At 40.0% G+C, this 11,473-nt stretch overlaps 2 protein-coding genes across 2 annotated transcripts; one reads left to right on the top strand and one right to left on the bottom strand.

The window, feature by feature from the left end:
• On the top strand, positions 1-1,903 carry cd59b (CD59 molecule (CD59 blood group) b; the record flags this gene model as incomplete). Its single annotated transcript, XM_084059495.1, has 3 exons — positions 1-52; positions 1,061-1,162; positions 1,692-1,903. The coding sequence occupies 3 exons, from the start codon at positions 1-3 to the stop codon at positions 1,901-1,903; spliced, it is 366 nt and encodes a 121-aa protein (XP_083915621.1).
• Positions 1,904-3,625: 1,722 nt separating this feature from the next.
• On the bottom strand, positions 3,626-9,819 carry kcnj11l (potassium inwardly rectifying channel subfamily J member 11, like). The gene is given in 7 exon segments (XM_084059248.1): positions 3,626-4,147; positions 4,150-4,236; positions 4,584-4,791; positions 5,462-5,731; positions 6,637-6,876; positions 8,239-8,398; positions 9,708-9,819. Coding segments are annotated over 6 exon segments (1,329 nt in total). The 5' UTR covers position 8,398; positions 9,708-9,819; the 3' UTR covers positions 3,626-3,782.
• Positions 9,820-11,473: the final 1,654 nt, after the last annotated feature.

Here is an 11,473-nt window from a genome sequence, read left to right as displayed (position 1 = left end):
ATGAAGCGTTGTCTAGGACTGTTGATGATATTTTTGGGGACGTTTGGTTCAGGTGAGTTTATCTCCAGTACTGCAGTAATCCATCTGAACAGATATCCTGTCATTCTGTCATATTATCATAGTAATAGTAGTAGTAACAGTGAGAAGTACGGAGATCTTGTTTACTTACGTTTACTGTAAGTAGCTATAATAGCAGAATTCAATCAACTTTTGAGAGAAGGGACCAGTCCTATGATCCAGAGCCTGTCTACAAACACAAATTTCTACAATTTAAGAAATGGGAGGACACTCACACAACCTGTGAGTCACACAAAAAGGCACTAGATGTCCTTCCTCCCAAGAGCATACAAGCTTCACCAGAAGTAATAGAAACGTTTTACTGTTTTGATGTTTTATGATGATTGCTTTTTTCTTTTCTTTTATGTTATCTTAGAGCAGTCCTCTTGAATCTGTAAGAAACATCATAATTCATACTGTTATGCAATGATGTTTTTACTTTGGTAAAAGTACAAGAGTATTGGCATCAAAATATATCTTAAAGTACCAAACATAAAAGTACTCATTATGCAGAATTTCACAATCATAGTATTGGATTGTAATTAATTAATGCATTAATGTGTTCATCACATTAATGCTGCAGCTTGTAACGTTGGGGATGATTTTAATGACAGTAGCCTACTTTATGTCGTGCTGGTAGATGAACCTATAAAACATCATCATTTATCAGTATATTTGTATCTAAATCTGCAAAGAAACTAGTCGTTAAGTTTTCAAATAATTGTTGTGGAGTAAAAGTAACTATAAATTGTGTCTCTGAAATGTAGTGGGGCAGAAGAACAAAGTTAAACTGGACCAATTGGCTCTGTTCTTTGACCACTTTTCTTCATCTATACAAAACCTCTTAGCCACAAATTGCCGATTTACAAGCTCACTTGTAGATCTGGTATTTTTGGCTAATGTTCCCCCAAGAATATATGGATGCTGGGGTTCAAGTGGTTAACCTCCTATGACTGTGGTTCATGCTTCAGTTCCTCATCAGACACCTGTTTGTGTGTTTCAGGTGCAGCGCTCCGCTGTTATAAATGTTCTGATTACACAGGTCGCTGTGAGAACGTCCAGGAGTGTACCTTTGAAGACTCCTGTATTTCCCTGAGTGAGAGAGGTGTGTTCATCCTGATGTATACTTTGTCGTACAACAGAGTATAAATTAGCCATTATTCTGCTGTTAACCTTACAGTTTTGATACTGACATCAGTATCACGGTCAGAATCACGGTCAGTATCATGTCATGTCACTATCATGGTCAGTATTATTCATGTCATGTCAGTATCATGGCAGTATCATGGTCAGCATCATTTCAGTATTATGTCAGTATCATGGTCAGTTGTGTTGTTTCTGTCAGTGGTTCTCAAAGTCGGGGTTGAGGACCTCCAGGGGTCCTTGGGTGGGTTCCAGTGGGTCCCCAGCCAAAATTAATAGTTCAAATACTTAAGCTCTGTTAAATTTTTTCCCCCCGGCTATTCAATTATAGAAGATACAATCTCACAACGCAAAATATCTCACAAATATTCTCTTACGGGGGTCTGGCACAATGTTTTTTAAAATATTGGTCCACTGCCTAATAATCTGGGGATCCTTGACATGAAAATGTTTGAGAACTACTGTTGCTTCTCATGCTGTTGTTGTTGTAGGTGGTAAGACCATCCGTCAGTGCATCCGATACACAGACTGCGACAACTCTCGTCTGACTCAGATGTTTCCAGCCATCTCCGGCTTCACCTACAGATGCTGCAGCAGTAGCCTGTGTAACACTGGCAACGCCGCAGCCCTGGCGTCAACATCCACAGCCGCCCTGGCTGTCCTGGGGTCAATGGTGGCGTTGTTGTGGGGTCAGAGGACGTAGACCTAGCCTTGCTCAGTGGTTCTCAAACCCCCAGTTTGGCATGCATGGACCCCCATAACTCAGAGAGTGTACACATTTGTCCCATTTGTACACTCTCTGAGTTACAGATCTGCAAGGGTCAATTTTTTGGTTCCTAACTATCAACTTAGCTGAGGACCCCCTGGAGCCCCCTCAAGGACGTTTAGGGGCCCCCGGACCGCACTTTGAGAACCACTGGCCTAGCTGACTGTTAGAACTAATGCCTGGTCTCCACTAGGTCCTCACTCAGGTTATTGGTTACAACTAACGACTTGGTCTTAACCAACGCCAAGGTTTCAGTTTGTAGCACGACTGCTGAATTATTATTATTTCTTTAATCTGAACTAAAGCTAGTTTTATATTTATCAATATTGTTGTTGTTATTATAAGCTGAATAGTACGCATAAAGACAAATTAAATGTATTTACTTACCCTCAACCTGGTCTAAATGTTCAATGTTGCATTACTGTATTCCCAACACACAACACTCAGCGGAAAGTGAGACGTCATTTTTATTTTTATTTTAAGGGAATACTTGGAAAATAAAAAATCCCATGCTGGTCAGTATTTTGGTAATGAGTTGTTATTGGACTAGAATGAAACTGAGGAGAGACATGAACAGTTGTTAAAGACTCATCATCATCAGCTTGTGGAAAGCGTGTAAGCCTCATTATAGAAGAATGACAGTCAACATTTTGACAAAGGCAAATTCAAGACAAATGATAAAATATTAATTTATTAATTGTCCTGGAATTAATCCTTAAATAACTTGTACACAGACAGAAAAAATATATACATGTGAAGTTTATGGAAACTGAACATTGCACAAAACTCAAAAAGTTTTTGGATCATTTACAGTAGGTACTGTAGGTACAATAAGAGCTGCCTTCCCCTGCACCAGTATTTAAATGAACAATACAATACTGCTGCTGAGAAATATATATATTTATAAAATTCCATGCTAGTATGTGAGTGAGATGCATACTGTCATGCCACTATCATGCCTAACTGTGGAGTCTAAATACAAATATTGTCTTCTGTTATTCATACAAAATTATATTTGGAATAATAAACCGTCTTCATGAAAAACTAGTATATACTGTTTTTTTGTTGACATAATATATGTCAAGTGAGCACTGGTCATCTGGTGGTGCCAAGTTTACAAACAAATTGATGAGAACTATTCCTTATAGAGCTTCTGTTTGAATATGCTCCCCATCTAGGCTACATCAGACAGATTGTAGCTTACTATTGTTTATTGTTTCATATGTAGTCATTGCACTTATTTTCTGATCTTTATATTTAGTTTCGGAACCAGCCTAGGGATTCATCCCCCTTTAAGCATTACTGGGACCACTACAGACTATTGCAGAACATTTCATATCCAGGAATTCACATTATAGACACTATTACCTACTATCCCTCTAACAAATTGCCTGCAAATCCACCCAACCAAATACACAGTCTTGTTTTGTTTGATTTGATACAGTGTGATTTAGAATTATTGTTCAAATCATCATCATATTGTTTTTATTGCTGTTGTGTTTTTGTGGACCCCAGGAAGACTAGACTACACTGTGAAAGCTAATGGGGATCCAAATAAAGAATAAAAGAATAATGAATGATAAATATTTTATTTTATGAACACAGGGAGAAATTACAATAACAATATAGGACGTCTTTAGTAAAACACAGAACCTCATTTAGACAATTGCTGGTTTATCACCAGGTCTGTTGAAAAACAGGTCAGGTGAATGATGAGTAACGATGACGTTTCAACATGGATGTCAGTGTTTGTTCACTTCGTCATCGTTGACCTGACCGGGGCCGGACCCTGTTTTCTAACAACCAAAAGGGTGTATTATTCACTTATCTCTCCAAGCCCCTCCTCCTCCTCAATCTGCCGACCAATCACCTCCAGCTGCACCCTCTTCTTCTGTCCATTTTCTTTCTTCGTTGGCTCTATGGTTGGCTCTACCACTTTCTCCGTCTGGGCGTACCAGGGCTGGGAGGCCGACGCATCACAGCCCCTGCCTCCTTTTCGGAACCCGCCCCTGCCAGCTCTGACCAGTCCCCAGCCCTGCAGGGCTGAGCCTGCCGCTCCGCCCATGTCATGCTGCACTCCCCTTGTTTGGTCGAGCTCCTTGGCGCTGAGCGACGGCATGCGCACCGCCACTGTGTTCCCAAACTTACTGTAATCCACCGAGTAGCGGCCGTCTTCTTCAGGATGGACACAAAGCGACGACCCCACAGGATCTCATCTGGTGTGTAGGACGTCCGAGCCTGCATGGTGATGCCGGTCGTCTCCACCACACCTTTCAATCAAACAAATACTAATCAATCGCCTGTCAATCAAACACAAAACACGATCACATGTCAATCAACTACACCAAGCAGCCAATCAGCGTCTGAGAGGTAAAGCTGCTAAACAGCTAAACACTTATTATTACAATATTATTTATTATTGTTTATGTTTATTATATGTATCTATCCATGTTGACTTTTAATATAATCGTATCATGTTTACCTTCTACTACAATGACAATGATGTATTGTTATATTATGATGATGATGGTGATGATTAATATGCACATTCCAGTATAATGGCAATATGGTGTTATTATTATTGCAATAATATGATGATGATTAATAACGAGTGTACCTTCCAGTATAACTATGATCTCAATGTCTTCAGAGGGGAGGGAGTTGGCGGAGACTTCATACAGGGGACTTCCTCTTTCAATGGTGTGACTTATGATTAAAGGTGACACCAGGAAGATGCCGTTGCTACGAAGAGGATTCTCCACCTGGATGTCCAGCTGACACACCGGGACAACCTCCCCCTCTGCTGTCACTGTACGGCGAATCACCTGTACCAACAACACAGCTTCTGAACTGTAGAGACTTTGCACACACGTTGTTACACACACAACGTTTGCGTTATAAACACAACATTAGAGTTACAGACACAACTTTAGTGTTATATTCACCAGACATTAGATTAATTACACACACAACTTTAGAGTTATACACACAACTTAAGACTTATACACAACTTTAGTGTTATATACAACAGACATTAGATTTACACACACACACACACACACACACACACACACACACACACACACACACACACACAGAGTTTTACATACGCTCGATTTATACTCACAACTTTATAGTTATATACACAACATTACAGTTATACACGTAACTTTACATTTTACAGACACATTAGAGTTACACAATTTTGGAGTTACATGCAAAACTTCAGAGTTATACACAGAACTTTAGGATTATACTGTACACTCAGAGGTGCTAACAACGTAAGAGACAGACAACTGCAGAGCACATAACAGATTCAATGTTGCCATCAGCTCCAGAATGACTAATGCAGCTTCAGAGGAACACATAAGACTTCAGAGTTGTTAATACTCTGCCATACGCATATGCCAACCGTTTCTAAACTACCTGTCAGGAGCTGTTTCTAGTCAAGGTGGAAATGTTTTGCCAAGTTAAGATGGTATCTTCTGTGTTTACCTGTAGTTGTACTGTAGCAGAGATGATCATGCTCTTTCTCAGGTCTCCAACTCGAAACATGAACGTTGGTCGTCCGTTTCGCGGAGCAACGACAGCGTTTCTGGAGAAGATGAGCGTCTCGGCACGTCGGTTAGCTTGAGCCGTCTTCATGAACACACAGCCAAGCATGACAGCATTAATGATTAGACCCACAATGTTCTGGATTATCAGGACAACGATGGCTACTGGACACTCCTCAGTCACCATCCGACCACCAAAACCAATCGTTACCTGGAGACACAGAGAACTACATGGTTTAATTAAATGGTACACTTGAGATTAATGCTGTATGGTGAAGGTTTTTCTTTTATCATTACTTTGGGCCTTTTGTTTATTTGATAAGACAGTAGCCTGAAGAGAGACAGGAAAGGAAGCAGAGGCAGAGACATACTGTGGTAGTATTGGTACAGTATTAGTAGTAGTGGCAGCTCTAGTAGCTGTAGTAGTTAAGAAAATCTCCAGTTAGTGAAGAACGCAGCAGTCAGACTGTTAACTAAAACCAAAAGAGCAGAGCACATTTCACCAATCTGAGCCTCCCTTCGTTGGTTACCTACTGTATTCATATTAGAATTGATTTCAAGACTTTATTGATTACTTTTAAGGCATGACATAGTCTAGCCCCTTCCTACATCACACATTATTTAGCCCCATATGAGCAGGACCGTAATAATAAATAATAATAATAATTGTTATCTTGTTGTTCCAAAGTCTAGACTGATCCCTGGTGGCAAAAGCAAACAGACTTTGGAATGACCTGCCTGAAGAGATCAGGCTAGCAAATTCAGTGTTCTCTTTTAAATACATTCTTAAAACATGCTTTTATAGACTTGCTTTACTACCTGATTAGCCTGTTTTGTGTTTTTCTCTTTTTATGCTTTTGTGAATCTCTTCACAATTTGTATATAGTTGATTTTATATTTAATGCTGTGTGAAGCGCTTTGTAACGGTTTAATATATAATAATAAAAATAATAAGAAGTATTATTATTATTACTAGTAGTAGTAGTAGTAGTACTAGTACTAGTAGTACGAACAGTAGTCTAGTAGTAGCAGCAGTATACCTGGACCTCTGTAGAGAACCAGAATGTGAAGTGTAATTATAATTGGCAGAAGTAGTAACAGTAGTAATAGTATTACCTGGACCTCTATAGAAAACAGGAAGGCGGAAGTGAAGGAGTGAATTGCAGTTACACAGGGTTCAGGACCTGGGGGACCATCAGGGTCCCGGGGTTCCAGGTCTCCATGAGCAAAGGCCAACAACCACCAGACCATGGCGAACAATATCCAGGAACACAGGAAGGCAGAAGTGAAGATCAGCAGGGAGTGCTGCCACTTCAGGTCCACCATGGTGGTGAAAACATCCTGCAGGAATCGACCCTGTGACACAAAGAGACACCGAAAATATAGCATACGGTCATCTACATGCAGAACAACAGTTCACATATTACACGTTATCCATGGTTACATTTGTACACGCTCAACAGTTAAAATAACACAAAGAATTTTACTGTCTGTGATGCCATGGTTACATACCAATTAGGCTTAATCTGATATGCACGTTGTTTAACCACTTTTAACCTTGCGTCCCTTTTTTGAGCATGTCATTATAGGTGAACATTTTCAAACATTTCAACACAAAATGGCCAATCTATAAGCTCACACATGTCGCAGTGGGTGATCTGCGGTCAACTCAGCTCAGCCATCTGTGACACTGTGAATGTTTTGACTCTGTCTAGAAGTTAGTGTCGAAGTGTCCTTGAGCAAGACGCTGAACCCCTAATTGCTCCCGATGAGCAGGTTGGTGCCTTGCATGGTTTCCTCTGCCATCGGTGTATGAATGTGTGTGTGAATGAGTGAATGTAATGCACAATCTATGTAAAGCGCTTTGGATAAAAGCGCTATATAAATGCACCATTTACCATTTACCATTTAAAGCATTTGGGTGAAACCTGCCCTCCAGAGGATCAGGTGTCAGAGTCAATGGGCTTACTGCATTTGGAGTGTTTCTTCATACCATTGTACCTGGCTAGCTTAAACATGTGTTGTTTGAGAAGGGTTACTCTGTCACTCAGGAGCAAAACATGTTCATGTCCATTTCCATGTCCATTGCCTCATGTATCCATCTTATACCTAATAATGTGGACACTTTTACAAGCATACAGTATACTGCCTAACTATAAATGACTAATGGTGACTAGTTTCCTGGTTGTGAATACAATATTTTAGAATAAATAATAGCAAAATACGTTTTTAATACTTAATAAGAAGGAAATATGATTATATATACAACCATTCACTGGTCAAATGAAAAATAACACATGAAGTCACTCACCATGGTCACATTTTACAAAATGGCAATGGAGACAGGCTTATAACAGCGCAAATCCCATTTGTGCTGGGAAGAAGAAAAGCAATCCATGTGCTTTAACTCATGAGGGAAATTAAAGATGCAGACCTCTGAGGGTATAGAAAAAGCATATAATTAAAAAACAAGGTCAACTGACCGAAAAGCTAGATTTACTGCTGAACCGAATGGCTGTCATTTTGAGTGTCCTTCACTGCCACTGTTGTGGTTTGTGGTAACACAATTAACCTTGTGCCCATTAAACTGTTTAAGCAGGATCCCACTGAGCTGGACCCCACTTGATGCTGCTGGAATTCAGACCTCTTTGGGATGTTATACGGGCACTCGTGCTGTAGGGCAGGAGATTAGGGCTCCATGGTGGGGTTTGGGGTTACCTGTTCTCTGATGTTCTTGTGTGCCACATTACAGGAGCCGCTCTTGGTGATGAAGCGAGCTCGCTGGGAGCGTGAGCGGAAGCGGTTCACCTGGCTAGCGCTCTCCGCCAAACGGGTTAACAGGAAACCGTCAGGGAGCAGGCCCTTCCTGGCCAACATCCTGCGAACAGGGGTCAAGTTAATGGAGCTGGAAATTACACATGGACACCCAGAATAAAATATAATCGTTTTTATGTGCGTATGTCTCCCCAAGTTCTACCCAAATATGGTGGTTTTGCTACGTACAGATTTTGGGTCCTGACCCATAAGAGAACATTTGTCAACATCTTTCAAAAATAGCAGATCTTCAAGCTCACAAACAACACGTCGCATTAACACGCATTGTGAGCTTGTGGATCAGCTATTCTCCAATAGCTGACAAATAAGATAGGGCTTAAATGTTTATAGATTCCTCATTTTGCCTGGGACCTCCTGGAACCCCCTCAAGGACCCCTGGGAGCCCTGGTCCCACTTTGACAAGCAGTGCTTCACAAAGCTCCAGACTGGCAGGGAGGGAAGTTCCCTTCTACTGTAAATATAAACCTCTGATAAGAGGCAGAACATGCAGCAGTTTGTGTTGTTGTACAAAGCTGTTACAACTTCATGCAGATTTTATTTTGTGTATTTTTCTTTCATTATTATTATCATCTTTGTTTAACTTGTTTATTATCTTTTTTTTGTAATGTATTTATATTTAGCCTTAATTTGGTATTCATTTTCGTTGCATTGTGGTGTTAATTGCCTGTCAATTAGAATATGAATGGCAATAAAGGTTAAAAGAAATACATAAAAATAACTTGTTGAAATGGTATTATAGATTGATAGCTTACTGATGAGTAAGTCAGGTTGTTTTGTTTATATATAGCTATTGGTTTTCACCTAAGAATGGATTTGATTGCTTTAATGATCATATGTCAATCAATCTACAGCGGTAGAGGACACATTATTTAAAATACCATTTTAAATGTAAATGTGTTTTTCCCCCCGTGTAAAATGAATGAACGCCACGTGCATGGATGTCCTCCTGCTGTTCAACATAAAACAACATCTATTGTTTTAGGCTATATTATGTTTTTTAATACGTTAACCACTTACCCCAGCATATCCTTATTGTGGGGAAGGCTTTCACAGAAAATAGTAGATCGACAAGCAGGTCGTGCTGGATGCCTTGAGAGCTTATCGATCGGCTATTTTCAGCGAAAGCTTTCCCCACAATAAACCAAAACAGAAAATACACTAGTATTGAGCCCTGATGGACTCCTGTTACCCATATGGGGTTTAAGACGTGGTTACATCAGAAGTGATCTAGTCTGCAGATGCTGAAATCTGTACAACACCCGCTATACCTATAATAAACACCTTACTACATGTATAGAGATCTATTGTGGATAGAATATGCGTGTTGTGTAATTTTACCTTAAATTACCTACCTTGTTAATTATGGATTAAAACACGTTCAACCAGGAGACATAAAGGATGGTGTTTTGCATCCGTATTGTTTAGTGAAAAGCTTTGTCCTGTAGGTCGCGGATATTCAATCTTTGGGACATAGATGCCATCCAGCGTTTATTTATTTTAATCAAGTCAGGAGCACAAACATTCCGATTATAAATTCCTTGATCTATGAATTCTGATTAGAATAAAAGTCACCTGCCGAGGCACTGGTCGAATCTCTGTTTGCTATAAATGATCATAATAAATGAATGATAAATGTAGACTGCAGTAGTACAACATCACCACCAGAGGGCAGAGTTGGTTATGTCATTGAAAATGACTCCCTTACGTTGTCTTTATGACGTAATCTCTAAATGTTTCGTTTAAAAAGAATAATGATAGTAATAAAAATAATAATAATGAGTTATATATACAATAAAATTGGCAATTATTTTATCTAAATTATACATATTTTTTAAATGAAACCAAACAGCAAGTAACAGAAAGCTGCAAAAAACTGTTTTCTCTAAGATCTTGGCTCTGATATGTAGCCTACTGTCTGTGCTCTGTGTTAATGACTGTTTAGTTTTTTTTACTGTCAATATAAAATTATAATAATAATAATGATAATAGTAGTAGTAAGTAGAAAGAGAACGTGACGTCACACCATTGAAAGTCCGTTGAACTCAATGGACCGGGGGTGGGGCGGTCGCTCGTTCGTTCTTTGATTTATTGACTGATTGATTGATTGATTGATTGAATACTTTATTTAGAAGTTTGCAGAAAAAAAGCACATGAATGTGCACCTGACCTAAGGTAGGCCTACTCTTTCAGGGCAGTTGTGAAGGAGAGTATGGTTTTACAATTTTTTTTGCAGGAGAACGAATTCAACCCCTTATTTGTGCCAAATCTGGGTTGGACGTGATCAGTGGAGCTACCTGGACTTCATTTACGTTTTTGAAGTACTTTGACAGGTACATGGGGATCTTTATGTTGTGGTGTATCTTGTAGACCAGGCCCATTGCAAGTTTACTCTTTATGGTTGTTATTGTTATAAATTTTGAAATGGTTCATTCCATTTAATCCGTGTCTATTTCTCTATTAAGACCTCAACAAAGAGGTTCGTCAATAAAACTGTCCACAAACACCATTTCAATGATGACCCAAGGTTAAATTAAAATGTAATTACAATATACTGAAATGTCAAGGCACGCACGCACGCACGCACACACACACACACACACACACACACACACACACACACACACACACACACACACACACACACACACACACACACACACACACACACACACACACACACACACAGGCACGCACGCACGTACGCACACATGCTCTCTCTCACTCACTCTCTCACACACACACACACACACACACACACACACACACACACACACACACACACACACACACACACACACACACACACACACAGCGCGATCCGGTCTGGACAGAAATAACTTTACGTCATCAGGTGGCCGGAACCCACGACCAGAACCTCCGGTGCCGTGCACCTCCAAAATGATTCTCCTAGTTTAACATTGGTTTACATTGGTATAAATGTTTTTTGTTTCTTTTGGGTATAATAATCGTTTGGTCTGTCCATCTTTTATTCTAAAAGCTATGTTACGACGTAGCAGGTAGCGCGACTAGCGAGACTAAGCGAATTGATTTGATCCACATTATGTGGGGCATTGGCAGTGGGGTCCGGGGACCCCCAGGGGTCCTGAGGGAGTTCCAG

This window comes from Gymnoscopelus microlampas (genome assembly GCF_963454915.1).
Source record: "Gymnoscopelus microlampas genome assembly, chromosome: 6".
In the NCBI taxonomy this organism is placed as follows: Eukaryota; Metazoa; Chordata; class Actinopteri; order Myctophiformes; family Myctophidae; genus Gymnoscopelus; species Gymnoscopelus microlampas.
The sequence above is the reverse complement of the archived record's forward strand: the minus strand, read 5'-3'. Positions and strand labels throughout refer to the sequence as shown.